Source organism: Solanum pennellii, chromosome 1 (assembly GCF_001406875.1).
Source record: "Solanum pennellii chromosome 1, SPENNV200".
Lineage (NCBI taxonomy): Eukaryota > Viridiplantae > Streptophyta > Magnoliopsida > Solanales > Solanaceae > Solanum > Solanum pennellii.
In genome coordinates, this window is record NC_028637.1 from 105,220,022 (window position 1) to 105,246,921 (window position 26,900).

The following is a 26,900-nucleotide window of genomic DNA, read 5'->3' on the forward strand; positions in this document are numbered from 1 at the left end:
TTTTTTTTTTTTAAATTCTACGTTATGATTTTTGGAAAGATAAGTTTTTTGTTTCCAATTCATGAACCTAATAAATTCTATTAATTAAAAAAAAAAAGAAAAAAAAAACTTTTTCTTGCAAAACTTTTTATCCTATAAATTGAGTTTCTTTTGGTTGAAAAAGAAAAGCATTCAAACAAAAATACTTTCCCTTGAAAACACTTGTGAGACATTGATCAAAAGGTGAAATCACCAATTCAAGAATAGAAGAGCAACATTTTTGAATGCTACTTGTTTTGTGGCTTAGTTGAATCCCGAAGATAGAGTTGTTATTTATTCTTCCGATTGCTCGTGGGAGAGACTCCAACTATCTTCAAGAAACGTATTAACGTGCCTCTAAGCCAAGCAAGTTTTATTTTGTATTCCTTATAATTTTTATCATTCTTGTTCATTTGTTCTAGCAATAGAAAGCTGAAAGAGCTTGATAGTGAAACCACTAGCAACCCACTTGTGGGATTCTTTAAAAATTTGGTTCGTGTCAGTTTGTCCAAAGAGAAAGAGAGGTTGGAAAAAGCAGAGGAAGCTTTTGTAGCTCTTGATCTTAATAAGGTAAATTCTGTTTAAATGGTGTAGTCTATTCTTTTCTTCAGACCTTATACGTAGAGGCGAATCCAAATTTTAAAGTAGAGTTGGTGCGGCGCCTAATTTTTGAAACACTTTTTGCATATGTATACATGTTAAGCTGTTGTTGTTATTGTTGTATAAAATCAGTCTAATAACTATAACAACATACTCTGTGTAATCCCATAAGTCATAAGTGGGTCCCAAGTGAGGCTTGGGTGGGGTAGGATGTTGGCAAACCTTACCCTTGAGATAGAAAAGTTGTTTTCGATAGCCTCGGTTCAAATATAATATGAGTCTACAATGAACTTAAGAGCTGCTTATTCAGTGAGAACTAATTGTGCTTGTATACATGGTTAGTCTACTCTGCCGTAATGTTTGTATTTGTTAATAGCTACATGATTGTCTTGGAGATTTATTCTATGTGTATCTTGATGTTTGTATAAATTTTTGTTGTCAGCTAAGGAACTGCTTTGGCTTTGATACGTTCTTCGCGACTGATGTGAGGAGATTTGGAGATGGGGGAATTTTTGTTGGGAACTTGAGGAGGCCTATTGATGAAGTAATACCCAAATTGGAGAAGAAGTTATCAGAGGCTGCTGGACGAGAGGTGGTCTTGTGGTTTATGGAGGAAAAGACAAATGATATTGTAAAGCAGGTATGCTTTAGATGTTTAAAAAGATAATTATGACTGTTTCATTATGCACTATTAGCTTAAGTCTTCTGTGAATGGACTACATTATGGTTAGTTGAGGATGTTTGTTACTTGGTTGAAGGAAGCTGTGAATCTATCAGCCGGAATTTGCAACTATTTCAGTATACGTAACTCTAAAATTCACTTTAGAAGTAAGTACAGTGATGTAGGTGAAGAGCTCAACCTAATGGAGTCCAGAAAAATGAAAAAGAAAAGGTGTAGTTGATATGTAAGAAGAATAAGTCTTTGTAATGAACCTCCTTAATAATTCCATTTATTCACAGTATATGATCTTTGATAGCCACATGAGATTCATTTATTTATGTGGGGCAAAAGACTAACTTGTGTCACTTCAGATGTTTTTAGTAAATATTCCATTTGATTACTGTGTAAATGACAAATATTGTTGATGTTCTTTTCTTCGTCTTCAGGCTTGTGTGGTACAACCCAAGTCAGAGATGGATCTTGAATTTGAATCAACCAAATTAAGTACTCCGTGGGGCTACATCTGTGCTATATCTTTGGCCGTAACAACTTTTGGCACTATAGCTTTGACCAGTGGTTTCTTCCTTAAGCCTAATGCTACGACTGATGATTACTTGGCTAACGTTGTACCTCTTTTTGGTGGCTTCTTGACCATTTTGGGAGTTTCAGAGGTATGCATTGTATTTCTCCATTAAATTGTGTGAGTTGATTGCTAAATCTCATGAAAACTTTAAATCAAATCTCAAGTTTGCTTTTTATTAATGTCAGAGGTTTGTAATATTTGGTTTCTTAGAAGCTCTTTTGCCATGTAAATGATTTTTTCTACTGAAGTCCCATTTCAGCTATTGGTACAACATAAGGATCAACATACTTTTGACCTTTAGATAACACTCAAGCATAAAGTGTGAGTTATGTGCTGTGTTTCTTACTATTAGATAGCCATGATGTGTCGCGAGTAAGTTCAGAATTTTTATATTATAGAGATTTATATGCTGAATATGAATAACTGGTTTATTACAAAAATGGCTGATTACACAGATCTAAAATCGATGCAACTTACCACTTGATTTATTTGTAGCTATTTGTGGTCGCATCTTTGTATTTCCGAGCTTGTAGCCTTTACAACTTCATACTATGATAAAATTGATTTGTATCATGATGAACAACAAACTTGTGATGTCTATGTTTTGCTTAATAATTGCTATGTTTCTTGATGCATGGCAGGTAACCACAAGAGTAACTGCTGCGCGCTATGGTGTGAAACTTAGTCCATCTTTTCTTGTTCCGTCCAATTGGACTGGATGTTTGGGTGTTATGAATAACTATGAGTCCTTGCTGCCAAACAAAAAGGCTCTATTTGATATTCCGGTTGCTCGTACAGCAAGTGCATACTTGACATCACTAATACTTGCAGTTGCTGCTTTTGTGGCTGATGGAAGCTTTAATGGAGGCGACAATGCAATGTAAGTCATTAATATGAGAAATTTTCAAGATATCGATACTTGTCTCTTCCCGCCTAACCTCTTCAGCATGGATTTTATTAATTTGATTGTCCTGTTTCTTCTGCAGTCTTTTATATGATATTTCTGCTTATTGTCCTCTCTTCTTTTTTCAGGTACATAAGACCTCAGTTCTTTTATAACAATCCGTTGTTCTCCTTCATCCAATACGTTGTTGGACCATATACTGATGATCTTGGGAATGTGCTGCCTTATGCTGTTGAAGGTGTGGGAGTTCCTGTTGATCCCCTTGCTTTTGCTGGACTTTTAGGTGAGTTTCTCTTTCAGTAATTTATTGTTTGAGCTCAAAAGCATGAATGTTGAGAATGACTTGGCAACACAACATCTGCTCACTTCATAACATTTTGGTCATTGCTTCTTTTGGAGGTATGGTTGTTACATCTTTAAACCTGTTACCATGTGGAAGACTAGAAGGTGGGCGCATTGCACAAGCTATGTTTGGCAGAAGCACAGCTACATTATTATCTTTCGCGACTTCCCTGTTGCTTGGGATAGGTGGGTTAAGTGGAAGCGTGCTATGTCTGGCATGGGGACTGTTTGCAACCTTCTTCCGCGGAGGAGAGGAAGTACCAGCACAAGACGAGATCACCCCACTTGGAAATCAGAGGTTTGCTTGGGGTTGTGTACTCTTCTTGATGTGTTTCCTAACACTCTTCCCTAACCTTGGTGGTACATTCTCCACTTCATTTTTTGGTGATCCATACTTCCGCGGTAGTCTGTAATCTATGATTTACTGTTTACTTATACCAAATGTATTATAAAGTCCAATTTTTTTGTTTGTTAAGATCAGGTGTTCTCTCTTTACTATATATTCAATGTATAGCTGCATTTTTTCTTCTTTTTTTTCCTTAATATAAACCATAAAAAGAGTCATGTAGAAAAAAAAACAATGAAGATGGTTGATTGATGGATCATTATGAATTATGATGATTATGGTGAATGCTAATCCAGCTAGCATACATGTAGAATGATTGGGACAACGTTCTTAGCAGTAATGCTATAACATACATGATATATTGGCATATCAACGGCATCTAATATATGCCAAAGCTAAAAATTATCCTATTAACCTAGGCAATGATAATTAATAAAAAAACAAAATAATTTGTTTTTACTATTTTCCTGTTTTGTTCTTACTTTTCTGTTTTAAAGTTTAAATCCAAACATGAAAAAGAAATACAAAAAGATGCTTCATTGATGTAATGTTGAAAAAGGATGTAACCTACTGGCCTGCTTATAATGATGCTGTAGAGAAAACTAAAAGGCTCAACATATCGGTGGCTTCCTAAAATTAACATCATATTTTTATTTAAATATTTTAACTAAGTTTTGTTTATTTTAGACACCTAATATTATACTGCATTGTGTCATTTTAATATACAAGGTGTATGTCAAATCAAATAATATTAGACACCAACGTTTTCTACACCTTTGCCCATCCTACCCCAACCCCCTCCCAACCCACATCGTCGTCTCCACCCCTCTCCATCCATAGTCTTTTTCAAGTTTTTTCACTGTCCTTCTTTCTTTGCAACAACACGAATCGTAACTTTTTTAATGGGTTTAAATTTATCTTTTGTGAAATCTCTTCATGTTGAAATTCATTTTTTTTTCTATAGCATCATCAAGACTATTTCTTCATGAAAGGAGTTCAAGTTTTGAGAGATGGTGGTTGAGAAATAAGGGGAAAAAATGGAAAAAATAATAATTAAATGAGTCTTTCACGCGCTGATATTGAGCGTATTACACTCACTAATTTGGTCCACATATAATTATGCAATTTCATCATTTTGTACTATACATTTGTCAAGTGTCCTATATATGTTGGTTGAGGGGGAAAAATTATTAATGCTTTATATAGTTTCAGATAATTGATATTGGACAACACGTGAAACTAGCTTTTATGATTAAGCTAGTCTAATATTTATTTTCTTAACAAAGTTTTCGCATGCCTAACAAATTGTTATTTTAGATGAATCAATTCAAGAAAGGGCCTGATTTTGCAGCAGCTCCTAATGTCATATTAGTAAAAAATGTCAAAATAATATAATAAGACATGACATGAAATATCTAAAATAAATAAAATTTAGTTAAAATATCTCAATAAAAATTGGTGTCAATTTAGAGGATTACCAATAGAATAAGGCCAAACTAAAATAGTAGTAATAGGAGTATCACCAATAATGAACAGTACCATTGCAACACAGAAAAAAAATAATATATATAGATATATATATAGTATATAGAAAAAAAATAGTAGTAGATATTTTTTTTTAAGTACGTAAGCTACGGCCTGTGGTCCTTGGTCAACTGGTAGAATTAATCGTAAGTGATGATATAATTATGTGTGCATTGTGGAGCGTGCCTAAATTTTAAACTTTAATTATTACTACTCATGCAGTCCTGCCATATATAGTCAATCAAAAACGAATTATTTAATTTTTTTTTTAATTTTTAATATTTATATTAAAATTTGATTATTTTAAAATTATGTCATATAATTTATTAAGAATTTTTATATATAAATTTAAACTCGAAAACTTTGATTAAGAAAAAAAAAACTCTATCCACAACATAACATCTAAAATTTATATGTATCATATATGTATACTTTCCTTTTCACCACTCATATTGATTATTATCTTTTTTTTCTCCATCACTCTTTCTTCAATTCACCATTTCCTATCTACTCGCCTTTCCCTATACGTAGTGAACTGATGATATATACTATTGTTCCATCTTGAATTAATATTTTGATTATATATAAAAATCCTAATAAGATGTTTTTTCAAAAGTGGATATATACTATATGAATTTATATTAAATGAAACGCTATAACGTACATAAAAAACAAAATAACAAATAAAAAAATCTCGTAATATATATTTTAATCATTTTAGCTTAAATAATTATGTGTATATTTGGTTCTAACATATAGGATTCTTACTTTTATTATATGAATTTAATCCTATAGTAATCAAAGTACGCACCTTGATTTTAATCAATGTCTACTTAAATAAGTAATTTTTTTAAAAAAAGTATATCACATAAATTAATCGTCTAAGTTTTTCGTTACTGTTTCGTCGGGGAGACCAAAAAATAGAAATTGACGTACACTAAATGTCGGGTTGTGGAAAAGGTCAACTCCGTGCTTCATTCTTCATTGACCACACGTCTATTTACTCTCTATACAAGTTTTCATCAAACATCTACATCCAGTTCTTTTTATTTTATTTTTTATTCTATCTTTAATATTTATTTTAAAATTTAATTAAATTTATATATGTATTTATTAAGATCGTCACAGATTTAAAATATTTTCTAAAAAATATAATTTTGTATTTGGTTATCCTTTTTGTTAGCTTTTCGTTCATTCCTCCGTAATTTTCTCTTCTTTTTTTTTTCAAAAAAGATAATTATAGGATTATTATATTTAGAAATTTCTAAATTTACAGTATTTAGATCTCTTTAAATACAGAACATTTGTCCCTTCACTTTCTTGGTTCCCTCACTCTATAAATCCATCATCGTCCCCAAAAAATCTCAATTAAGCAATATGGCTAAACTTAACACGTTTTGTATGATAGCATTCCTCCTCTTTCTCGCGCTAACTTGCGCTTCTTCCCGTCCAGTGCGTGCGCCTTATCACGATGTAACTCCGATGGAGCATACTAAGGTATATTTATTTATTTTTTAATTTTCTTCCTATTTTAATTAAAAAAATTCTGACTTCGTCGTTGATTTTAAATATTAATTATGTGATTACAGGATAAGGCAGTAATGAAAGAAGATGTGGAGGATAGATGTGAAGGCCCTGGTGGAGAAGAAGAATGTTTGATGAGAAGAACATTAGAGGCTCATCTTGATTATATATATACCCAGAGACATAAGCAACCTTAATTATTATTTTTTTTTTTAATTTCATCTCTTTCAATATATAGTTTTAATCTTCCTTTTTTAAAAAAAATTTGATCGATCTAGATATATCAATTCATTAAAATTACTAGTTCCGTCCCTAAATTTAGTTATATATATGTTATTAATTCTTATAGTATATATATATGTGCTTATTTAATTTGTGTCTTCAAGAAGTTGTTTTCACTTTTCTTTTCAAGTTCTATTTTTTTTTTAATCAGAAAAAATATTTTTTCCCGTTTGATATTCACAGTCATATATTAGAATTCGATTATATTCATATGAATTATGCATTTGAGCAAAAAGTGAGTAATACTCGTCGTTTCACCTGAGATTCTTATGAGAATTTTTATCCAAAAAGATAACATGAGTTACGAGATCATGAGTTGTAATAGTGACAGTGCCCCAAGTTAGAGAAAGTATTCAGAGGTATAGAGAAATATGAAAGGGAAATATTGATAGGGCAGATTATGTTATTATAGTCATGCACCTAGTAAGTTATTGATAATGAGTTTTTCCTTATGGATGGACTAAGATGTGATGAGTTGTAAAGATATCATGATAGGAGATAGAATAAGTGTTGTTAGTCAAGATGAGATAGAGTGTATATATTTTTAACCAGAATAGAGTTGAGGCCGAGGTTCCATTGAATAAGAGGAGGCTAAATATATGTATTGAATAGAAGCTTGGAGTATTCATGAAGTAGTGTTAATTATTATGTTGTCTCGTGATGTCTACTACTTCATCATGTCTTAAACAGTATAAAGGCCTATTTGGTATTCTATATTACTGGTTGAATAATTCATTACTTTAGTATACTCTAGATATATTATATATAGTTAATACTCCATTTAGGTTTGATTCAATAACTTGTTGATTACACATGCATATAAATATAAAATTAAAAAAGTTTGATGGATAATCTAGAAAGAGCAACGTATGTTAATTTTGATATTCCCAACGTTTTAAAAAAAATGACCTCTATTTTCTTTTTAGTCTGTTTAAAAAAGAATAACCCTTTTTCTTTTTTAATAATACTTTAACTTTAAATTTCCACATGACATGTTTAAGACCACAAGATTAAGAATATTTTGGTACATTTAACATAACTTTAAATTAGAACCACAAAATTAAAAAAAAAATTCTCTATTCTTAAACTCCGTTCCGAATTAAAGTAGGCCAATCTTTTTGAAACGGAGGGAGTATATTATTAAGCTTAAATAGAGTCTGAAAACGTAAAAGACACTTGTAACATGTTGGTTGGGTTAAAGGGACCTAACAAACTACAAATGGTTTTTTTTTCTCAATTAGCACATCAAGGAAGTTACCTTATAATTAATAAGTCTGAACTATCAAGTTAACTTATATACTTGCTATAAAAACTAACAGATATGAAATTCAAAGTTGCAATTTCAACTCAGATCTGCATGCTAAAATTTTTGGCTCCGTCATGTCTATTAAAGTCCAAGTTCAAACAAGTTTGAATTATAAAATTCGAAATTGCAATTTCAAACTTAAATCTGCATGGTAATAATTTTGGCTTTACTATCGTTCGTCAAAGTTTAAATTCAAATAAGTTTAAATTATGAGATGCAAAGTTGCAATTTCAACTCAAATTTGCATGGTTGAAGTTGATTCTGAATCGGTTCAACTTAAAAAATTACAAATTAATTATTTTTTTGATAATGATCTAAAAGTGGTCATATATATGGACACGGAGCTACACTAGGCAAAGAATGTCACTCTTTATCAAAAAATTACATATAAGTAAAATAATATTTTAGATGTTAAATAATGTATTTTGGACATCCTTAAACAATGCGAAGACCTTTGCAAAAAACTCCTAATTAACTTCTAAATTATAATTAATGCATCTTTTTAAGAAAACACAATTTAAATATAATATTATTTATTAAATTATCTTAAATTAGAAACTTGCAACTTAAAAAATTAAAAAGGAAAAAAAAAGCTAATGCAATTGATTTACTTTTGAGTTTTTTCTTTTTGTTAAAAGTTCAAAATAAAATTCAAAAGTAATTATTTAATTTAAAGTTCATCAATTTTTTTTCTATAAAGCTATTTAAAAATAATAAGGGCTCCATATAAAATTTATTTTAATAAAACTCGTTTAATTTTACTTTTTATTTTTCATGTCTAGTTGTTATTCATCAAATGTTGGTGAAATCTTGAAGTATAAAAGGATTTCATTCCAAACTAAATTTTTTATTTTTTTATTTTTCTTTATCCATTCACTGTCAATAGATAAAAAAAAATTGAAATTCTTGTAGTGTCGTCTTCTTGATGTTCTGTCTTTATCATACTGAAAATCGGTTATTGAGAAAAGACTGGGGTTCTTGATTTATTCCATAAGGCATGTCGTTTACAAGAATCCCATGAGGTCTTTCTTTTTATTTTGAAGATATTGATCCATTGATGTTTTTTTTATAAGGTAACTTTGTATTCACACCAAAAAGCTCATCAATTTGAAGATATTGATCCATTGATGTTCTCACAAATGACAGTGTTAATGTGTAATTGAGTTCAAAATAGAGGCATTTTCATGTTTCTTCATACACAGGATTGATTGTAGGAGAATCAGCTTATGTAAACAAGAAGATTTATTGTCCCTTTACATGTTCAGACTGAGTGAATATAGGATCTCCAGAATAATGACCTTAACAAGATAGTCCCTCCATTTTTCCTGTAATAGAGATGCCCCTAGGAAGAGTAGAGCTGCTCAGAGCTTTACAACGCACACATTAAATTATAATGGTAGTAGTGGATCTCGTAGTTTTTGAGTTTTGTTTGTTTTAGGTTGGGTGCTGGGGGAAATATCACTGTAATGGACTTATTATCTGGATTGTACAGTGGTTTTACCTGATGCATCTGAAAATTTTTAGTTGTTTCCTTTTGAAGTGCTTAATGTTGATAAAGGGTTAGGCTAAGCTCTAAAAGTTGTGTTTGTTCCTAGAGCTTGATATCCAATGTTTTTTGAAATGATTGGCTCAATATATGAAGGAGTTGCATATTAAGACAGTAATGATGTGCTATGTAAAGCTCAGCAGTATAATTTTTTGTCAGTAAAGCTGCAGTACTATAATTATTATTTCAGTTTGTCTAATTGTACTTCCAGGCGGAGTTTATGGAACATGATGAGGATCCCTCTTCCTTTAGATAATCCGTCTGTTGGGTGCTCTAGCGGAGAAGGTTGGTTTATTCTGATATTGTGCAGTTGATTGATATATACCTTTTGTTGTTATTAGTTAAGTAGAATCCATAATGAGCTTTTCCTCTCAGTGTCGAGCATTTGCAAAGGCCCTACATTACAAGGAAATGGAATCTAAAGGCGCACTTTCAAATAGGAGGGATGCAAATTCTGTTGCTGTAGTTGAAGCTCTAATCCAAATAAATGATCAATTACATCAACATGAGGTCTCGATTTCTTAGTTGTTTGTTGCAGCTTACTTATGTTTCATACTGACTTTCTGGTGATTAAACTAATCTATGCTTGACATCTTCAGGCAGCTATTGGAATATTAACATATGCTCAGCAGCGTGGGGGTTCAGCTATAGGAGTCACAGTACCGCTGATTGTTGCATTCTGTTTTACTGTTTTAGTTGCAGCTTGTTTTTTCTTGTTAGTCCTAATTAGTACTATAGGTTGCACTAGCTTTAAAGATGTCAAACATGATTAAGTTTTCAGATGATGATTCTATTACAGTAATCATTATAAAGAAATATATGCCTACGAACCGAACTATGATATACATAACCAGTGATCAGCAATGCACCTTGAAGTTTACATAAAAAGTGATCATATCAATGGATTGGGATTATTTAACAAGATCCAAAATCAAGAGAGACATTACTTAGAGGAAGGAAATGGAGATGCCTAGGTGATAAGAAAAATGAGCTCTCATTATTTTAATGGTAAAATGCCCTTGAATAAAGTGATAGATAGCATGCTGATTCAACAAGAGTAGAAACGAAAATATACATGTGGCAAAATACATGTATTTTACCATCAGCTAAGGTAGTTGTTAGGGGTGTGTTTGGTATGGAGGAAAATGTTTTTAATGGAAAATGTTTTCCTAGAAAATATTTCATGGAAAACAAGTAGATTTTGAACTTATTTTCTCATGTTTGGTTAGTGAGAAGAAAATATTTTCTTATTTAAATAAGGAAAGTGTGCTTTCTTATTTATTTAAGGAAATTATATTTTCTTATTAAGGGGAAAATGCACAAGTACCCTCTCAACCTATGCCCGAAATCCCAAAGACACACTTATACTATACTAAGGTCCTATTACCCCCTGAACTTATTTTATAAGTAATTTTCTACCCCTTTTCGGCTTACGTGGCACTAGCTTGAAAAAAAAAGTCAATCAACGTTGGGCCCACAAGATAGTGCCACGTAGGCCAAAAAGGGGTAGAAAATTACTAATAAAATAAGTTTAGGGGGTAATAGGACCTTAGTATAAGATAAGTGTGTATCTGAGATTTCGGGCATAGGTTGAGGGGGTACTTGTGCATTATCCCTCTTATTAAACAAGGAAAGTGTGCTTATTATTTATTTAAGGAGAAGTTGTTAAAGTTGAGTTCAACAAAGATTTGTTGAAATCGATATGTAGTATTTCGTTGAAACAATATCAAGTAGAAGTCAACAAGGATTTGGAGATGGCAAATACAAATTGAATTCTACAAGGATTAGTTGAAGTTCTGATCTATAAATAGGGAGCTATTTTCATCAGCAAAAATTGCGTACATACATAGAGAGAAGGTCAAAACACAATCAAGAGGTTTGAAAGAGTTTTGAGATTTATTGGGAGTGTTGCCAATTTGTGAGGAAAAATTGTAAGATTGTATTCAAGAGTGTTGTTTATTATCTGAGTTTTGTGAGTAGGAGTTGTTCGACAAGTTGTAGAACTTGAAGAACATTAAAATATATAAAACCGGGGGTTTTTGTGTCTTTGGGTAGCTAGAAATTAGAGTTTATAATTTCTTAGCTAGGAATTAGAGTTTATAATTCCTCTAGGAATTAGAGTTTATAATTCCTAATGTTACATAGCTTTGCAATCTTTTGTTGAGACTTGAAGTTTAATAAAGTGGAGTTAAATCCTACAGAGGTGTAGGTCATAGTTTTACCTTTGTGAGTTGGGATTTTCCGCGGTAAAATATTATGTCATTATTTTATTTGCTTCACAAAACGTAACTACTGTAATTCTGGAAAGGAACATATAGAATAAATTTGTTTCTAAGACGAATTTGGGGGTCAGAATTCCAACAGTAACATCTGGCATTAAGCACAGGAAATTGAGAACCTTATGCCAATTAAATCAAGTTTCTCAGGAGATTGAGAACCTTATGCCAATTAAATCAAATTTCTCATGGGATTGCTTTACATTAAACCATACAAGACAAGACCTCAGTTATATTACCTTGTTTGACCCTACTTTTCTGTTTCTTCTCAATTTTGTGCCGCAAGTCTCTTCAGTTATCCCTAAGAAAACTATAATAATTGTTGAGAATGATTTTGCTATCTTGATAATGAACTCTAGTTCTCCAACCAAATGACAGTTTTTCATTATTTAGCTTATTTCGAAAATGGACTCTAGTTCCAATTGCATTGTTATAGGTACCCTTAATAATATGAAAAAATTGTTGTGCAATAGAAGAAGTTTTTGATAGTGGAAATAACTGGACAAGGAGGCGACCACCGGGCATGTTAGGATCAACTCAGGGGTGGCAAAATTATGTAAAACTTACCTAAATTCTATCGTGAATGATACATTATTTAATGAATAAGAGTGATATGATGTATCTGAGAGAGAATAGTAATATATTCGAGAACAGATTTTTATTAATTTTTTTTTTAAGAATAGAGTGTCAAATATATCATATACTTTAATTTATTTTGTTAAAATAAAATTATTTGAATGGTCAGTGCCTACAAACTAATCGCCCATTGAATGAAAAACTCAAATCAACAAAAATAATTTACTTGTGATTAAATTATCCAATTTCTTTTCTTAATCGAAACACGATAATCAGAGAACCAAATAAATCCATATACAAAATAAATGACGATCCGGCGTAAAACAAGCCCAATATATTTCCTAATATCATTTCTAATAAAAAAAAAAGAATTTGATTCCCATCCGTTGTTGATGAAGTCCGTCTCTCCCGTTGTTTCAAGTGGGGTGGAAACGAATCATGTTTCGCCGGTGTGCTGCTGGTGGGTATCTTCCATCTCTATGTAGTTATCTTAAATTATCTATTTGCTTTTCTAGGGTTTTCCTGTATATAGAATTACACTTCTATTTATTTTGATTGTTTGCAATTTTATTTTTATTTTGATTGTGTATGGAGGCAGAAATACAAAAATGGGATTTTTTGATACTGAATACATAGTGTATTTGTTTCTTCTTTCTCACTTGTTTTTTTACAGGATGCATCAATCTGCCCTGCATACGAAAGAAAGGCCCAGTTGATGATGATGATGCTGATGATGAGGATGAGGATTTCCCCGTGAAAGATGAACTTCATAAACTCACATCCCAGGACCTAAGTCGATTTACAACCCAATTTTCTCCGGAAAATCTTGTTGGAGTCACCAACTTAGGAAAGGTCTATCGTGGGAAGATGGTCATTGATGATATTACCAAGGATGTCGCTGTCAAGATTATAGGTATTGATAAATGGATGTTTCGATATACAGGCGACGACAGACTGGAAAGATTCGAGGTCTGTGTGTACGTGCAAGCTCATTCTCTTCCTTCCTTACCTTATCTGACTCTTTTCTTTGTTTATGCTTCCGTAGTATGAATTGAAATTTTTGCAAGCTCCAAGGATTAAGGGCAATCCCAATGTAGTGAAAGTGATTGGATATTGTGAAGAGGAAGAGACCTTGGGGATTGTTTATGATCTAAATCCACACGATATTTTGGAGAACTTAATTACTCGAGGTGTGCTTCTATCTTTACTCATCTTTTATGTATTTTGCTGCTGTTAAGTACGTTTGCTATAGCTATATTTGGCTCAAACCAAAGGCAATAGTGAGTCCTTTGAGCAAAGAAACTCTAGTCATTAATAGGGCAAAGTAGCTATATTATTACCAGAATACAAATGTGGCGAGGAGACATGACATGCAGTGAATCTCCTTATCCAAGAATCCCAATTACTTTTCAGCTGACTTCAATTGGATGCAGAGGGTCAGGACAGCCCTTACATTAGCTCGCTTTCTTAATTATCTGCATGATAGGAAATACCTCATTCGCAACTTTGCTCCATATCACATTGTGCTTGACCAGGTACAATATTGCAATTTCATTTTGTTGTTCAATATTTTTGGTTGTCAAGATTCTATTATGTTTGTATTTCAGTAATTTGAGTGCCTGAAGATATTTTGCGTTTCATCTCTCCAGGATTTCACGCCAATTATGTTTGAGTTGGGTTTGATTGTTGGAGGAGTTCTCGGTAATACAATCAATGAATCAGATATGAGATGTGCTCCATATGGCTACATCGATGCATACATATTTCAATGTGGTACTGGTATGACTCGAGTTCTCTTCTTTTGTTTCCGTTAAATAGAACTCTAGCGAATTAGTGTTACTTTTATTGTTGCATCAAATGATATGGTGGACAGAGTGCTACCCGCTACTCGGTATCTATGCGCGGGATTGCGGGTAGAGAAGTATCCGATGGATCAGTGGAGGAAAGCATAAGTTGGTGCTGAGAACACTTTCATAAAAGAAAGAAAAAAATAGTGTTATTTCATTGTCACATGATACTGAAAGTAATATTTTCTTTAGAGGTGCCCACAATTTTATGTCCTTGAGAGTTTTTTTTTTTTTTTTGAGACATTTCTCAGTAGTTTTCTTTGAGTTCTCCTCAATTTCCTTGTGTTCGTTTTAATGGAAGCTGACGTTATGTTTGAAATGAGGGGATGTAGAAAAAAATAGAAGGAAAAGAGGCTAATGATTTGTGTAGTTTTGTGTTTGAAATGAATGCTTCATTGGTCGTCTACCTTGCTAGTTTGTTGCCGTTATTTTTTGTTTTTCGTTCTAGCCTTTTTGGTTATGTGTTCATGTGTAGTGTGTTTATTGGAAACCTCTTTACCCCACAAAGGTATGGGGAGGAGGGGGGGTATGGTCAACATATATCCTACCTTCCGTAGACGACCTCACTTGTGGGATTAAACCGGGTATATTGTTGTTGTTGTGTTTCAAATGAATCATCCTTCCCACTCTCTTTACTTCAATTCCTTTCCTCTCCACTATAAATAAATATACCCTTTGGGTTTCACAAAACAATAATAGTTATGGTTGGTCCGGTATGATATAATTTGCAGATGTGTAGATGGGAAGAGCTTATTAAAGTATTGTTTATATATTTATATAGATTTTTTTGTTGATTTCTATTTTTTTATGTTCCCTTTTCATTTGTGGTTTCATTTTATTCTTGTAATTTTTTATGTGCTTCATTCTTTGCATTTCCAAAAATAAAATAAAAAATCATGTGCCACTTAACTTGAGAAGTCAAGACTCTAAGATTGTTATTACTTTTATCTGTCCTGCTTAAGCTTCTTTTCGTTACCCTATAATCATGTTTGTACTTTGTCAAATACTTTGCAGATACATTCAGTGTCAAGTTTGATGTTTTTGCGTTTGGTGTTTTGCTCTTAAACTTTATAAGCAAAAGAGTGGTTGAGAAAGGAAACCCCGTAGATAATGAGGTACTTGATTTATGGGCGTTGAAGGAGTTCAAGCCTGGATGTTCACTTGTCCACCAAAGTTTTGTGGGTGATCCAGGTTTTGATCATCTTGATGCAATTGCAATAACAGAACTTGCTATACGTTGTGTAGAAGATCGACCAAAGAAACGACCAAATATGAAAGAAGTTGTTGCTCGTTTAGAGAATTTACATGTTGTGTAGGACCATGGTAAAGAAATTAATGTGCATACTTGATAGTTGGGTTTTATTTCCGTTGAGTTTAGTGGATTTTGCTGTCACAGTTTGTGGAAAAACAAACATGAGTATAGGAAGAAAAGATTATTTTAGTATATATTAAAATATAAAAATTACTTATCATTTAATCAAGTGAAAGAGATTTTGGAGAAATGGGGTGTAGTATAGTATATTGTTCTGTCGATATCTGATGGCTTGACAATAAAGAGAAAAATTCAACTGTATTCGTTTCATTTAACATTCGAGATGCATTACCCAAGGGTATCTTGAAAGTGTAGGAGAAAGAGGAAAGATATATTATTATACTTGATGGCATGACAACTTACTCTTTTTTTTTTTGGATCATATTGGCCTTGTCAGATATACCCAAGGCTGACTAGTTTTGACCTTTGTATTTTGTTCTCAAACTCATTGTGTCCAACAAACACTAATTGGGTTTAGACCCTCTTATTTTGTACATGAAAGTGTCCTTCAAGAGTTGTGAATAACAATTATTATAACAAGGATTAATTTGAAACCTAAACTAAAGAAAAGCTTTGCGGATACTAGACAATCTTTCTTACATACAATATTCAGTAGTATTAATTAATGGTGAAACACTTGTATTATTTATGGAGAATAAGTGTGGCAAAATAACATATTCTTTCTTCTTTTTAAACGGCTATCTAAGTTGTTAGTAAAAATGGCATGAATATATATATAAAAAAAAGGCTCAAAACTATCCACAGATGAATGCTCAAATCATCATTTATTATATGATACATACTTTGAGTTTTAAATGCAATAATAACCTCATTGTAAAACTTCTTTGTAAGCTTGTTAAAACCACGTAGAATGGTTTTAGCACTTAAGATTTAAAAACTCAAATGATTCCATTCACAAAAATATTCTAGTCCTTTGCATGAAATTTAACAAGATAAAAGAAAACTTTTTAATTTTGTAGTCATTATGTCAAATATATTAAAATGCATGATTTTAAATTAACGTTATGTTAAAATGTATTAAGATATTTGTGTCACGATTGGAATCTAGACCCCAAACGAGACCGACGTCGTTGACCTCTCAGAGGTCGCAAACAAGCCTACTTACGTTATTCTTACTTTACATAGGTTAATTTTAGCGGAAAATTTAAAATTTTTGTTCTTTAATTATACTTGCTAAACATCCTTAATATATTTCGTAATCGTTCATCATTAACCATCTAACATTTAACAGATAAGCAATTGAAAAAAATAATTCATTAAGTATTAATTTTATATCGGTCAAAATAGCACCAATACAAAAACAGGAAAGAAACGCTAGTGGAACATGCTCCACTAGCTCAACTCTAAAATTACGCTAGAATGTAACACAGTAGCATCCTCGAAAGCTTGAGGACCTACCAAACTCCAGATGAATGCTGACGTCCGGATAGCTGCAACAACGAACCTGTAGCTCTACCGTCCACCTGTGCCTGCACCTAAAAGTAGATGTTTGTATGGAATTAGTACACACTTGTACTAAGTATGGGTATATGCAAGCACACACCAGGGACATGCATGAGGAAGAATAGCTCTTTCCTAATAACATGATTTTTGGAAGTCAAGTCAGTGAACTTGCCAAATTGAGTTTGGGAAAGTTATGACATGAGAGTGACATGCATCATTATAGTTATCGTATGGCACACAACACATAATATCTTCATATAGCACATAACATATAACACATAGCATCTTTCATATTATTCATTCATATGCCATGAGACCTTGTTATCATGGACTTAACCTTAAGACTTTCCAAAAATGAGGGCTCAACATATGGGACCTCAACTAGGAAGCCTTCTTTAGCAAACACAGAGTCTGCTTCATTCCTTCATACGTATTTCATTTCAATTCATTCATAGGCCAGTAGGAGTGTGCATCGGTCGTTTCGGTTCGATTTTACATATAATCGGTTCGGTTTATCGGTTTTCGATTTTAAAATATGCTAACCCAATAACAAACCAATAAGAAATTTTTTATCGATTTATCGGTTTTTGATGTTATCGGTTCGGTTTCGGTTAACCCAATAAGAAAATGTCAATCAAATAATATATAATAGTACGTATGTTATAATTACATGTTACCAACTTACCGCCAAAACATAATAGAAAACTTTGAATGTTGATCAAATTACTAACATTCACAAACTTGCAAAAGCCATCTACTACAATTACGAACTAGAATTAAAACTAAAATAAAATATTTTAATGAGATAATCTTGAACAGTTGCTTGATCCACCAGATAATCAACAAAGTTCTCACCAATTTTCTAACCAAAAAATCACATAGCCTGAAAAGCTAATATTGAATCTATTTATGTATTAAATTATGTATATTTAATATTGAGGAAGGGTAAAGTAGTAAATAACTATCGTCTTATTGGGTTATCGGTTTACCCAATAACCCAATAAGAAAAACCAAAACCGACCCAATAACCCAATAATTATTTTTTATAAACCCATTAAAAACCCAATAACATTTTATCGGTTCGGTTTATTGGTTGGTCCGATTTTTGCACACCCCTATAGGCCAGTGCGAACACCAGTTATACCTAGGATGTAGTTTAAGACTTTCATCGAGTTTGTTGTGCAATGATCAGGATTAACCTAATGTCATTACCTGAATCTAGCTCACCTCTTGATTATTCTATCCTAACACATTCGGTATCATTCATTTCTTTATATGATTCATTTGAGGCTGACCTCATTCATTCATTGGGAACTTTAACTTTAACCGACATAGATCATGTGAGCATCATGAAATTCAGTGTCTCCCCCAAACCGAAAAGAGGTGGAATCACCGGCCAAAGCGATTCAATAACATGCTAGCGTATATGAGAATTTAACCCCGCCAGATCCCTATAGTGGCAATATAGGTTCAAAGACTAGGAGATGTATGGAGACCCATTCCCGGCAAGCCGGACAGTCTCATCTCATGAGAGTTACATGAACCTCCGCCCTTCCCGAAAAAAGGCATCACTGCTCATAGCTAGCCTATCGGTGCTCAATATAAAGTTCCATTACATTCAACTCATACATAATGGAAGTTGACTTCTAATATGAGGACATCATAGCTCAATAGATGATTTTTCATTTCATCATTAGTATTAAGTGTTTTAAACTTAATATTTTCATTAGAGCGTTCATAGAGACTGGTCTCTTCATTATCTTACACTTTCATTGGTGAGTATGTATTGGTAACATTTACTTAGGCTCATTTGAGATTGCTCTCATCATATACATTAGTCTCACATCATGATTGTCATCACATTCTTCATTATTAGCACCTTTATTTTTCATAGTTACTCACCTCTTATTACATGAATGTTTATTTCTTCATTTCATTACGTATATCTTAGGTTCACTTATTTTTAAACGTGTGTTAGACTTATGTGTCTATACATACAAGCCATGGGGCTCCATTCATAGTTTGTTAAGTGATTCTTACTTTCCTAAGATTATGCATTACAAGACTTATGTATCTTGTATATATGCCAAGATCTTGATTTTTGATCTAAGTAGATGGTATTATTCTTGAATATTTTACTCACGTATGACCTATGTATCAATACGGAGGTTTGGCCATGGGAACCCAAATCTTGAATAACTTGGATATCATTTATATTTTTCATTGATTTCATTTCTAATGTTCATAACATTAGAACTCTAAATTAAAATCTCAACATTTTCATGAAATAATTAATTTTCTATTTTAATTAGAATTCTAAATTAAATCTCCATATTTACATAAAAGAATTAATTTTCTATTTTAATTAGAATTCTAAATTAAATCTCCATATTTACATAAAAGAATTAATTTTCTATTTTAATTAGAATTCTAAATTAAATCTCAATATTTACATAAAAGAATTAATTTTCTATTTTTTTAATTAGAATTCTATATTAAATCTCCATATTTACATGAAAGAATAAATTTTCTACTTTAATTAGAATTCTAATTTAAATCTCAATATTACATGAAGGGATAAATTTTCTATTTTAATTTTTTACTATTAATTAACCGAAAGGTTGGTGGTTCGAGCCCCAACAACCCCTTTGATTTTTAGAATTAAATTTACTACAATAGGGAGGTTGGGTTTGAACCCACACAGCCCCCTTATTTTATTTTAATTTTTGGTGAAGAGAGGAGGTTGTGAGGTGGTGGGTTCGAACCCCCACAGCCCCTCTATTTTTATTTTTATTTTCGCTGCTCCAGTCCTTGAGGTCATGGGTTCGATTCCCACGCCTCACGTTTTTTTTCTTCCCATTTTTCCCCTCTCTCGCGCGCACTTGGAGGTCGTGGGTTCGAATCCCATGCCTCCCATTTAATTTACTGAATTAATTCGCTTCTCCTCTTCCCCCAGGTCTCGTGTTCGATTCCCCCTTAGCCCCCATTTCTTTTCCTTTTTTTTTTTTTTCCAGCGAACCAGAAGCTAAGGGGTTCGATTCCACTTAGCCCCTTCCCTTTTTTTTTTCCAGTTTCTTTCACAAGTGAGGTCTTGGGTTCGATTCCCATTGACCTCACTTAATTTATTTTATTTTACAAACTCAGAATTTGACACTTTTGAAGGGTACAAAAATCTGGAAATTTTTGTCCTTCTCCAACCATTTTTAGGTGCATTTTTTTTATAAGTTTAAATAGCTATAAGATGGTCATTCAATTCACTATACTTCATCATAATGAACATCACATTGTACACCCATTACACACATAAAATGCACAATAAATACACAACTTATACACCCCAAAACAGTGACTAAAACACAGCCCTATACACGCCTATACATCAACTTTTCCGGTCATATTTTGATGATCATTATCGTGATTTCCCGCACATAAACACATTCATATTTAATTTAAACACATCATTCATGCAAAAATCTAGCAGCACAACATACCCATCCTACAAATTCGTTAGGAAGCTAACGACAAGGACATACGAAGGGGGAATAACCTTAGTTTCAAGAGTTTAAGAAACGCTCGAAAGAAAGTACTCTTGGAGAAAGAATTCCATGAGAGAAACACATATCTTTATTGATGTTCAAACGAAGGATTCGCTACCCAAAACTCTCTCCAAAAATCAGTCCAAGTTACCTCAACGTCCGCACCACTCAACGAACAACTTCTCTTCGCCTTAATATTTTTTTGGTTGCTTTGTTTTTCTTAAAATTTCATGTGAGTTCTTCAAGCGTGAAGAACTGTTGATATATTCTCTGTTTTTTTGTTGTGCTTGACAGAATAACGTGAGAAAGATGGAGAGCGTGAGAGAGAGTTAAGAAGCGTGAGAGAGAACTATTAGGATTAGGAGACTAATTCAAGACTTAGTCAAATATAATTTAAATTAAATTAATACAAACATGTTTTATTTTAATTAATACGCGAAAGGACCATTATGTCCTTAAAATTTTAGATTTTTAATTAATAATTAAATCACCTTAAGTACCCATTATTCTTATTTATTTTTTTAGATCGTTACAATTTGATTTTAAATAGGGGTGTCAAAAATGAACCCAAACATATATAACCAGCTCAACCTGCCTAGAATTTTAAGGGTAGGGCCCAAGGTAATTTTGAATTGGGTTCAATCTCAACTCATTCAAGCTTAACCATAAAATTCTCAATTGAGCCCAATTCAATTTCCAATTTCAACCCGTTTTAAATTTTTTATTTAGGTATGTTTCTATATTTAAAGGTATAAATTATTATCTATTTAACATCTTTTGGAATTTATCTATTAATTTGTTGTTTTTTTAACAAAATTTTTTTGAGGTAAATTCAAATTGTGATTATAAGAGTTAATTATCAATATGTTAAATTATTGAAATTAATCGGATCAAATTGGACGGGTCAAGATCCAATCCATTTTTTAGCCCATTTGAGCCCAAAGTAAACTTTGGTGGGTCAAGATCCAATTCGATTTCTATTCAACTCATTATAGTATTTTCAATTTCAACCCAATCCGCCTATTTAACACCTTTAATTTTAAACATGTCACGTTAAAAAAATTAAAATTAATAAAGTATCTTAAAAAAGAAAAATAATCCTCTGTTTTAAGTTATTGTTTTATAATCAGGACAAAACGAATATAAAGGTAGCCAGCCACCCGCGCAGAGATTTTATTGCTCTCGACTAAAATGCAAGCCTCTGTTTTAAGTCCTTGGCTAGTCAATCTGTTGTCTCGTTCACGTCAAACAACAAACAGTTTGCGGGCATTCTCATCATCTTCTTCTTCTAACCAGTCTCGTGGTGGTCTTCCCCGATTCTACTCCGATAAGCTTCCTCCTTCCAAGGTAATGTCCATTTTCTTCTCTCACTCCTACTTTTTTTCTTTTCTCAAGAATGGGGTCTTGATTTTATTGAGAAAAGAACAGGGTTTGGGTTTGTTATACAATTAATTGATTCTGCAACAAACATTCCAACTTTCTTGCGTGTAATTTGACTGCTGTCAACCGAGTAACTGAAATTCTTGCAGTGTCGTTTACTTTGGGAGAAGGGTTCTTGATGTTACAACTGTCTTTATCATACTGAAAACCGGTTATTGAAAAAAGAATGGGGTTCTTGATTTATCGTCTAAGCCATGTCTGTATCCTTCCAAGGATTGTCCTTTTTTAAATAATGGGGTCTTGATTTTATTGAGAAAACAACAGGGTTAGGTTTGTATTATATACTACCAATTGCTTCTGCAAGAAACATTCGAACTTTCTTGCGCTTCAGTTGCCTGTTGTCAAACGATAAACTGAAATTCTTCTAGTGTTGGGGAACAATTAGAGGATTCTTGATGTTATAACTGTCTTTATCATAATGAATGCCGGTTATCTGAAGTTTAGGTAATTTGAAATCAAATGAGTCTAAGATAGAGCGGAGTGGAAATGAGGATCTTATACCCGACCCCAACTAGTTTAGACTTGAGGGTAGTTGTTGTATCCTCTTTTTTTTTTTCTCTAGCATTGTTTTTATTGTATTCAGACAAGATGATTTAAGAGGCTCAGCTATGGTGTCTTTATGGCTTTTGAGAATGCAGGATGGCGTTGTTCGTGTCAAAGGTGATGAATTTTGGCACATGACTAGGGTCTTGAGGTTGAGAATTCATGATAGGTAGTGCCTTACAACTTATCTTGGATGGTTAACAGTGATATACAATTATGTGTCCAAGAGAATGGCTTGTTTAAAAGTATGCAAGTTGCAATTATGTGAATAGTTTAAATATGCAAGTTGCGAACTATGAGAATGGCTTGTTTAAAAGTGTCATTTCAATTGCTGCTTTATTTTGAATAAGGAATGTGAATGACCTTCAATTCGCCAACGTCCTATTATCTTTTAGAAGCGTTTTGTATTCCCTTTCCGGCTTCCCCTGCTCTCAATCTGGTTGTCCACTTTGGGTTTTCGTAGTATAGATTTTAGATCTGTCAATTCTATGAAGGATATGATTTTCAACAAGTAATTGTTGATTTCCGTCTTAACATAAGCCAAAAGGGTTGTCCTAGAATAAGAAACATAGTTGGTGCCTGGGGTTTTATATGATCCTTTAACAATGGTACTGAGTTAATTTCACCTATTCATGATGCCCAATTTGCAAGGGTAGAACTATTTGATGGAAAAGGAGGATTAGTTGAAGGCTGTATACAGAACATTGATCAGAATGGATTGGATATTGTGGCTCTCGAGAATCCAAAGTCAGTATCTCCACATAACACACAGTGGCATGTCTATGCTGCATTCGGTGAGTGATTTTGAGCATGGTTACTGGTGTTGTCTATAGATCATTTCTCTGCCTTGCATAATGTGCAGTAAGTTCCTGCAATTTAGGTACTCTGAAGGGAGGCCGGGCCGATTGGCTTGTGGAGAAATGTACAGTATGTCTGAATTGCCCATGTGAATATTGTGTCTCTCCAGAAGCTTTCAGCAACTTTTTTGTTCACTCTCTTTGTTCGATGGACACAGGAGCTAGGAGCCTGTAGTGTGACTCCCTTATTGACTGACCGGTCTCCTTCAATATCAGAAAATCGTGTAGATAGATTACAACGTGTCAATCTTGCTGCAGCTAAACAATGTAAGCTCTTCCAATCTGATACAAAATTTATTTTGTGCACTAATTTTCTTTGTGGGTGCTTGTGTTATGTTTTTGACATTAACAGCATTTTGTTTTAGGCCAACGGTTGCATGAAATGGTTCTAAATCCTCCTATAAAAATTGGTGGACTTTTACACCTTGTAAGTTGGTTTTTCTAATTTCCTCCCACAAAGTGAATCTTTTTCAAAGCGAACAGCATATAGGAGACTCTTAAGACTATTTGTGGGTCATTCTCTTTGCAGAACTTACTCATTTTTCTTTTCTTTGTTTTGTGGTGCCACTTATGCTCTAGGTTAAAAATTCAAAGCTTTCGTTTATTGCCACGGCAGAAGCTAAACCAGTATTTAGTGCTTTAAGTTCCATCAAAAAAGAATCAACTGGACTGATGATAATTGGACCGGAAGGAGGTTAGTATCTTTCTGCAGCTTTTCCTCATCTTCTAGTCTATGCCCAAGATTTTGTGCCTTTATGCTGATGTTATTTTTGTTGGTCATAAGTCAACTATTTGATTATCTGAAGAAGTCCATTGTCCAGAATCCTGATGACAAGTGTAAGGAATCATATATGCCGGAACATTTTTAGTAAAAGTAATCATCTTTTGGGTAGATGACTTATAAAACTAGACTCTGTTTTAATGTGAAGCTCCAGTTTTGGATAATTTATATGTTGAAGCTCATTTGGCCTTTAACTTCTAAAGAGGCTTTTCTAATTCAAGTAATAGGAGAATCCTTTGAAGCTAGTATAATACTCATCTTTATCCAAAAACTGGCAGAGTACCCATAATGTTGATTCTATATAAATTCTTAGGAGGGGGAAAGGAAAAATCTAGTATAAAGGAAAGAAGAAGAGAGACAATAATTGAATGAAAAACATAGATTGCCAGTGCTAGCCCTTTTGCTTCAGCAGGCCATGCAACCTCCTGCTCCATTCTCCAATATCTACTTTGCTAGGATAGAACAACACTCTCCATCCATACACCACCCTAACTCTAACCACAAACCCTATTTATCTTTCTCGCACTGCAGGAATTTCTTTGTACAATACAGAGTTTGTTTTGTCATGATTTGGCTTCACATTTTGTGGTGCTTTTACGATCGCTTATGGGTTCACCAGTCCAATTTTGCAAGCTGAAGTGAGTTTAGACTCTCTTGTTTTGTCCTCATTATCCAGAAGTTAGAGTCCTTCAAGAGTGGTGAAAAACAATTATGATAAAAGAATTTGGACCAAAACTGAAGAATAGCTTGCGGATACTAGACAATCTTACATACAACATTCAGATATAGATTTTAATTTATAATTTTCTTTTCGTTTGTATGTAATTATTGTGAACACACTCCATTGTAGACTTCACGGAGAGAGAGTTAAACATGATTCTTGAGGCTGGGGCAACTTCTGTTGGTCTTGGACCACATCGTCTACGAGTTGAAACTGCTACAGTGGCTCTTTTGTCAGCATTAATGTTGTGGTCTGACAACCAAGAGTTATTGAAGGTTTAGCAAGCTTGCAGGCAAGTAATGTTTATTGATTCAGTCAAATTCAGTTTGATGGTCTTGTTTGAAAGGGTTCAATAAAGTTTTCAGTTAGGATTTCTTTCATTTTTTTGTGGATCCATCATCTTCAACTTACACTGATAAAGGTTTAATTGATCTCTCAAGATTTCTATCAGTATATGGTTATGGTTCTTTTTTTTTTTTAATCCGCTTGATTGTATACCTATGGCACCAAAAATTTTAGAGAGAAACATAAAAAAGGGAAGAGCAGTATGCTAACTATGGTGAATTGCAGTTACAGGATTTCTGATTTAGTGCTTTGGTTACTGACAATTAAGTTCTTCCCGTCCCTTACTCTGGAATAACTGTTGATCATTAGCTGAAGATGCTGAGTTGTATTAACAGATTTACATGCTCTCACTAATATAGATACTTATGTAGATGAATCCTTTGTTTTAGGTAGTGTTCATATGCTGAGGGGTCCTCAAGAAAGCGGCAAGTTAGCATTATTAAAGGAATTCAGAAGTGGAAGGATAAGGATAATGATCAATCATTCGCTTTATTGTGTCTGGCCTCACCCTCACTCCATTTGGGAAAGGCCAGTGTATCATCCTTTACAAAATACTTCTGAAGTTGCCCAGCTGACTTTTCTTTTTAATCTCAAGTGAAAATCTGGTGGTATTGAATTCCACGAATTATTTTTGTCCAACTCTTGGACGGTTTTGGAAAGTCAAATTGTTACATGAGTGGTGAGTGATGACATTCAAGTCCTCATGTTTAAGTTTGTCTTTGTTGCTTACTTTTCTGCAGTTTGCTGTCTAAACTTTTCTTCTGTATTATATAATATAATGAATTGACCTGATCTCTTAGCCTCAAAATGCAGTTATTAATTATTTTTGCTTTATACATATTTTTCTATCTCATGTCAATGTAGTAGTTTTACATATAAAGTGTTGTCTGTCTGTAGTTTTTTTGTCTATAGTTTTACATATTTTTGTCTATAGCTTTATTCTGAATGGTATAATTATTTGGTTGTTCAACTTTAAAGTTTTAAAAAACTATGCCATGGATGGAATGTGTTCTGCATGTGTTTTGACTTGCAATTATAGTAGTAGTATTTAGTAAATGCCATGTGATGATTGGTGTCATTTCATTATTTTGTGTTTTAGAGACATTCACTTTTTAAGAGTGGTCAGCAATTATGTCTGAATGAAGGTTCCTAGGTGTGAACCTTTTTTGGATGTTTTTGTTAAAAATGTAGACAGACAACATAAGCATGTGCAACTTTATTCGTTTGATTGTATTTTGTCTAATGCGTGACGGAAATCGGATTGCATTTGCAAGCCACTAAGTAATGAAATTTGTATTAAGTGGATTGGATTATTGAGTTTAACTTTGAAGGGATATGTCATATCTTAGTACATGCTACCGAGAGTTGGAATTTTCTTTTGTAACCCAAAATTGACCATATTGCATTCCCATTTCCCCATCAATTATTATATCAAGAAATAACACCTAAAATCTTCATCAAAATACTAACACATTTACATACTATTTGAAGTTGTTGTAATTATACTTCAAGCACTTTTTACATTTCCATAATTTATTCTTACAAGGGAAAAAAGCAAGTATTTTG

General features: G+C 32.9%; 3 protein-coding genes and 1 long non-coding RNA gene across 6 annotated transcripts in view; all 4 read left to right on the forward strand.

The window, feature by feature from the left end:
- Positions 1–3,636, forward strand: part of LOC107016316 (probable zinc metallopeptidase EGY3, chloroplastic) — a 10,205-nt gene extending 6,569 nt beyond the window's left edge. The window contains exons 2-7 of the mRNA XM_027918737.1: positions 447–588; positions 1,061–1,258; positions 1,726–1,950; positions 2,504–2,742; positions 2,895–3,049; positions 3,166–3,636. Coding sequence (XP_027774538.1) covers positions 447–588; positions 1,061–1,258; positions 1,726–1,950; positions 2,504–2,742; positions 2,895–3,049; positions 3,166–3,521 — 1,315 coding nt within the window. The 3' untranslated portion in view covers positions 3,522–3,636. The remainder of the gene's footprint in view (positions 1–446; positions 589–1,060; positions 1,259–1,725; positions 1,951–2,503; positions 2,743–2,894; positions 3,050–3,165) is intronic.
- Positions 3,637–9,011: 5,375 nt separating this feature from the next.
- On the forward strand, positions 9,012–10,475 carry LOC114077569. The gene is made up of 3 exons (XR_003578897.1): positions 9,012–9,921; positions 10,012–10,146; positions 10,236–10,475. It is a non-coding gene; the product is annotated as an uncharacterized LOC114077569 (long non-coding RNA).
- A 2,225-nt stretch (positions 10,476–12,700) lies between these two features.
- On the forward strand, positions 12,701–16,009 carry LOC107014036 (probable serine/threonine-protein kinase PBL19). 2 transcript variants are annotated; one of them, XM_027918740.1, is made up of 7 exons: positions 12,701–12,948; positions 13,162–13,457; positions 13,534–13,678; positions 13,902–14,023; positions 14,138–14,267; positions 15,350–15,698; positions 15,824–16,009. In XM_027918740.1, exons 1-6 carry the CDS (start codon positions 12,927–12,929, stop codon positions 15,649–15,651), a joined length of 1,017 nt encoding a protein of 338 aa, XP_027774541.1. In that variant the 5' UTR covers positions 12,701–12,926; the 3' UTR covers positions 15,652–15,698; positions 15,824–16,009. The 2 variants fall into 2 exon arrangements, with proteins under 2 accessions (XP_027774541.1, XP_015069392.1); XM_015213906.2 differs by lacking the exon at positions 15,824–16,009 and having other exon boundaries at positions 15,350–15,812.
- Positions 16,010–21,796: 5,787 nt separating this feature from the next.
- On the forward strand, positions 21,797–26,137 carry LOC107010568 (ribosomal RNA small subunit methyltransferase E). Of its 2 annotated transcripts, none has more exons than XM_015209856.2 (9): positions 21,797–21,994; positions 22,726–22,799; positions 23,282–23,424; positions 23,511–23,557; positions 23,646–23,754; positions 23,853–23,914; positions 24,067–24,181; positions 25,119–25,281; positions 25,728–26,137. In XM_015209856.2, the coding sequence occupies exons 1-8, from the start codon at positions 21,839–21,841 to the stop codon at positions 25,268–25,270; spliced, it is 858 nt and encodes a 285-aa protein (XP_015065342.1). In that variant the 5' UTR covers positions 21,797–21,838; the 3' UTR covers positions 25,271–25,281; positions 25,728–26,137. The 2 variants fall into 2 exon arrangements, with proteins under 2 accessions (XP_015065342.1, XP_015065340.1); XM_015209854.2 differs by having other exon boundaries at positions 21,798–21,994; positions 25,724–26,137.
- The last annotated feature ends 763 nt before the right edge of the window (positions 26,138–26,900 follow it).

Excerpts from the sequence above, each read along its gene's own strand:
- LOC107014036 (XM_027918740.1), top strand. The coding sequence starts at position 12,927 with ATGTTTCGCCGGTGTGCTGCTG. Across the intron at positions 12,949-13,161 it reads GTTTCGCCGGTGTGCTGCTG|GATGCATCAATCTGCCCTGC; the intron begins GTGGGTATCTTC and ends GTTTTTTTACAG. Across the intron at positions 13,679-13,901 it reads GGAGAACTTAATTACTCGAG|CTGACTTCAATTGGATGCAG; the intron begins GTGTGCTTCTAT and ends ATTACTTTTCAG.
- LOC107010568 (XM_015209856.2), top strand. The coding sequence starts at position 21,839 with ATGCAAGCCTCTGTTTTAAGTCCTTGGCTAGTCAATCTGTTGTCTCGT. Across the intron at positions 22,800-23,281 it reads AGGTTGAGAATTCATGATAG|GGTAGAACTATTTGATGGAA; the intron begins GTAGTGCCTTAC and ends CCAATTTGCAAG. Across the intron at positions 23,755-23,852 it reads TCTTGCTGCAGCTAAACAAT|GCCAACGGTTGCATGAAATG; the intron begins GTAAGCTCTTCC and ends ATTTTGTTTTAG.